General features: G+C 66.5%; 1 protein-coding gene across 1 annotated transcript in view; it reads left to right on the top strand.

Moving 5' to 3' along the window:
- Positions 1 to 4099, top strand: part of COL16A1 (collagen, type XVI, alpha 1) — a 29214-nt gene that overhangs the window by 14716 nt on the left and 10399 nt on the right. Inside the window, exons 27-40 of the mRNA XM_010000600.1 lie at positions 3 to 40; positions 132 to 185; positions 275 to 364; positions 426 to 470; positions 569 to 685; positions 1025 to 1060; positions 1264 to 1344; positions 1496 to 1540; positions 1904 to 1948; positions 3189 to 3242; positions 3347 to 3400; positions 3601 to 3654; positions 3785 to 3829; positions 3941 to 4048. Of these exons, the coding sequence (XP_009998902.1) occupies positions 3 to 40; positions 132 to 185; positions 275 to 364; positions 426 to 470; positions 569 to 685; positions 1025 to 1060; positions 1264 to 1344; positions 1496 to 1540; positions 1904 to 1948; positions 3189 to 3242; positions 3347 to 3400; positions 3601 to 3654; positions 3785 to 3829; positions 3941 to 4048 (866 nt within the window). The remainder of the gene's footprint in view (positions 1 to 2; positions 41 to 131; positions 186 to 274; positions 365 to 425; positions 471 to 568; positions 686 to 1024; positions 1061 to 1263; positions 1345 to 1495; positions 1541 to 1903; positions 1949 to 3188; positions 3243 to 3346; positions 3401 to 3600; positions 3655 to 3784; positions 3830 to 3940; positions 4049 to 4099) is intronic.

Raw genomic sequence — 4099 nt, 5'->3', positions numbered from 1 at the left:
AGGACTGTGGACTGGGATGTCCTGGCAGCCAGGCCCACAGGTGGGTGCTGCCCCCTCCACCCTGCACCCACCAGCCCCCTGCCCTCCACTGCCTCACTCCCCACCTCTATTTGTGTTTTGGGGTGTTGCAGGGTCCCCCTGGAGCTCCCGGCCCCCCCGGCCCCCCCGGCGCCCCAGGCCGCCAGGTGAGCGGTGGCAGATGGGTGACCTGGGACTGATCCTGACCAGCTTTTAGTGCAGGGTTTGCATATTCCATCTCTGTCCTTGGCTTTAGGGGATGCCAGGACACAACGGCTTACCCGGCCTGCCCGGACCAGCTGGAGACCTGGTGGGTAGTGGCTGTGCCCGTGGCAGCATCTCCATGGCCACCCATCCTACTCCCCTGGGCACGGGGACTGTCCCCTTCCCTCGTGTGTCTCTTCCAGGGGCCACTGGCTGTCATGGCCGAGAGGAACATCGAGGTGCTGAAGGTGAGACTGTGGGGATGGGGCACCTCCCCACTGTGGGTCATGCCCAGGGGACCCCAATTCCCTTGGGGTAGCCCTGACTCCCCCCTGCCTCCTGCCAGACCCTGTGCGGGGACTGCACGCAGCTGCAGGCAGCCTTCACAGCACCCAGCAGCACTGAGGGGGAGAAGGGGGATGGGGGCATGCCAGGTGCCCCTGGCACTGAGGCCTGTGCTCAGGTGAGTATTTCCCCACCTCTGGGTGGGAATCCTGGTGCCCAAAAGCCCCTGGTCCTGGAGGGTCTTGGGATGAGGGGCAGGGATGCTCCCAACATCCTGGGCTTTTAGGGCTGGGAGTGCTCTGGGCACACCGTGGGCTCCCACCCACAGCTCCCACCTGCCCTGGGGTGCCCAGGGAGGGGTGACAGGTTTATCTTGAGCAGGGAGCAGTGCAGGCTGGAGCAGGGGTGCTGAGCACCCGAGGGCTGCAGGATGCTGGGATGCTGGGCTTCATGCCACGCAGCTCCTCTGCTGCATCCCTGCAGGGCATCCCCGGGTGACTCCTGGGTTTTCTTCCAGTGCTTTGCCCAGTTCCCAAGAGCAGAGGAGGCTCGGGTGAGTGAGCTGTGCTGCCCAACCCCTTCCCCAGCCCCGGGGCTGAGCTGCCTCCCCGCTTCCCAGGGCGCTGCAGGAATGGTCCCTGCTGGGGCAGGACCAACTGGAGCTTTGGGGAGCAGGGGTTGCTTTGGGGGGGCTTGGTGGGGCTGGGCTGTGGGCAGAGCCAGCCCTGGCTCCTGATGTGTCCCCACTCCCTGCAGGGTGACAATCCTGACCCAGACTGCGCGGGACACCCCGGGCTGCCGGGCGCCCCGGGCATCCCTGGTGAGAGGGGCGAGCAGGTGGGTGCTCCCTGCTCCCCTGCCCCCAGCCCAGCCCCTCCTGGCATCTGTGGGGGCTGTGGCTGCTCCCTCGGAGCCCCTTGAAGCTAAAGCAGAACCAGGTTCCTGTCCCCCTGCCGTGGTGGCACCTGACACAGCCATCTCTCCCCAGGGCTCTCCAGGACTGCGGGGACCCCCGGGACCACCCGGGCCCATTGTAAGTAGCCCTGCCCGGGGTAGGGGGCTGAGCGGGCATCAGGTCATGGTTCGGGGGGGCTTGGAGCCCCCCACTGCAAGTAGCCAAGGGGGTCCGGTGCCCTGCCCCGAGGCCACGGTGATGGGCAGAGGGCCGAGGCTGTGGTGAGGTGGAGGTGCTGCCTGGCACGGCTGAATCCTGGAGAGCCTGGATCTGGAGATGGAGGGAAAGGTGCTGCCAGCCTGGAGGTGGAGCAGGAGTCCGGCTTGGTGGGATGCAGAGGCTGAGCCAGCCTGTGCCCGACCACCCTGCGCTGCCCCACGGGCTCAGCCCGGGCTCCCGGGTGCCGTTTCCAGGCTGTGATCTCCCTGTTTCTCCCCTCAGGGCCCCCCAGGCTTTCCTGGAACGCCTGGCGCACCCGGACTGCCCGTAAGGACCCAGCACGGCTCCTCTCTGTGCCCTCTGTTGCTGCCGCTTGGTTTGGCTGTGTCCCCTGTCCCTGTCCCCCCTGGGAGCAGCCACAGCCCAGCTGCCCCCCATCCCACCCCATCTCCATCATCCCATTATTCACCTCGTCCATCCCCATGCAGGTGGTCTCGGTGGACCCAGGGTCTGGAGGCTCGGGAAGGCTCTTCCCGAGCTCAGGGACCTGGAGCTGCTGCTCGGCAGCCCCAGTGCAGCTGGTGCCAGGGCCCAGTTGTTGGGGTCCTTCCCCGTGGGACTCAAGGTGGCTGCAGCCCCTGGGCTGGCTCAGCTCAGCCCCTGTGTGCCAGGGACCTGGTGCCCATGGCTCGTCACAGGTCCTGTGGGGTGTGTTGGGTGCTCCAGATGCACCTGCTGCTGCCCCTTCCCCAGCTGCCCCTGGGAACTCCCCTCATGGGGGTCAGGAGGGACCCCCCTGTGCAGCCTGGGCTCATCCTCCTGCCTCCCTGGTCCCCAGCTCCTCTGGGGTCAGCTAGTCTCCAGCGTCATCTTCATCCTCATCTTCATCCTCATCTTCATCCTCATCTTCATCCTCATCTTCATCCTCATCTTCATCCTCCTGCTCCCTCCCAGCACAAGGCAGTGGGGCTGCGCCGGTGGCTCTCGGAGGACCCTGCCCTCCTGTGTCATCTGTGTCCTGCTCCTGTCCCCTCATCCACTAATGTCACCGTAACACCACGGTCTGTGTGGGTCTGTGTGGGTCTCTGTGGGTCTGTGTGGGACGTTGCTCTGCAGTGTGTCAGCGTGTCCTGTCCAGCCTCAGCACCACATCACCTCACTAACCTGCCCCAGGGGTCCTGTGACATGCAGCCCTGGGGCTCCTGGCTGTCACACGAGTCACCTGGCTGGTCTGACGTGTGTCCTGGGCAGTGGCCGGGGTGCCAGGAGCTGGACACCCCATGTAAAGCCCCCAGGATTCAGCTTTTCACAGCCCCCAGGCCGCAGTGTTGGGGACACAGGCAGCAGTGACCTGCGTTGGTGTGACCGTAACTGGGCTGGGGGGTCCTCCCTGGTGCCTGGAGGTGCCAGGCAGGCTGGGACCAGCCCAGGCTGGTGATCACAGACCCCAGGGGCTGTGCGGGGTCCTTGGTCCCCCCCACTCTGCCCGGCTGTGGTGCCAGGTGGGCACAGCCCCGGGCAGGGGAGGAAGGACAATCCCTGCATCTCCTCTCTCCTCCTCTCGAAGGGTCTGCAGGGGGAACGTGGCCCCACTGGGCTTGCTGGAGCCAAAGGGGAGCCGGTGAGTGGTGTGGGAGGAGGGGACGAGGAGGGCACTGGTGGCCCATGGGCTTTGGGCACCTGGGTGGGGCATTGCAGGTGGCTCAGCACCATCCTCCTGCACAGGGTCCTCCAGGGCAGCCCGGATACCCCGGTGCAACCGGCCCCCCCGGCCTTCCTGTGAGTACTGTGGGGAGCCAGGCAGCACATGCCAGCCCCCCGTCACCTCAGGTGTCCCCACGTCCCTCCCTGGTGCTTTCTGGGGCCCCCTCATATTGCTGGGGCTCCATGGTCCATCTGTCCCTTCATCTCCCATCCATGTCCCATATCCTGGCTGGTCCCCTGTCCTGCATGGGACCTTCATCTCCTTCCTTCCCCAGGGCATGAAAGGTGATCGAGGCTACGTGGGCCCCCCCGGGGAGAAGGGGGAACTGGTGAGTCCCTCAGGGCTGGGCTGCAGGGGGAGAGGGGCTGGGGGCTCTCCCAGTTTCCCCCCTTGCCACAGGCACTGGGGCTGAGGTCCTTCCAGCCACATCCATCTAACCCTGTTCCTCACCTTCCCAGGGACCCCCTGGCTTGGACGGTCCCCCCGGTCCCATAGGGCCAGTGGTAGGTGCCCACCCACCCCCCTTTAGTTCCCGGGGGGCTGTGGAGAGGCAGCTGGGGTGGCTGAGGGAGGAGTGAGGTGCTCCCCACCCACCTCAATCCTTCTGCCCACAGGGACCAAGGGGTGAGCGAGGGCTCCCGGGCAGCGCGGGCGAGAAGGGGGACCAGGTGAGTGTCCCCAGGGGGACAGGGATCCCCGGGACCCCCCCCACTGGGCAGGATGTGGCTGGCGGGGGCTGGCTCAGCCCTTGTGTCTCCCCCCGGTTTTCACGA

This window comes from Chaetura pelagica, unplaced genomic scaffold (assembly GCF_000747805.2).
Source record: "Chaetura pelagica isolate M959 unplaced genomic scaffold, ChaPel_1.0 scaffold676, whole genome shotgun sequence".
NCBI lineage: Eukaryota > Metazoa > Chordata > Aves > Apodiformes > Apodidae > Chaetura > Chaetura pelagica.
Note: the sequence above shows the minus strand (reverse complement) of the source record. Positions and strands in the feature narration are given on the sequence as shown.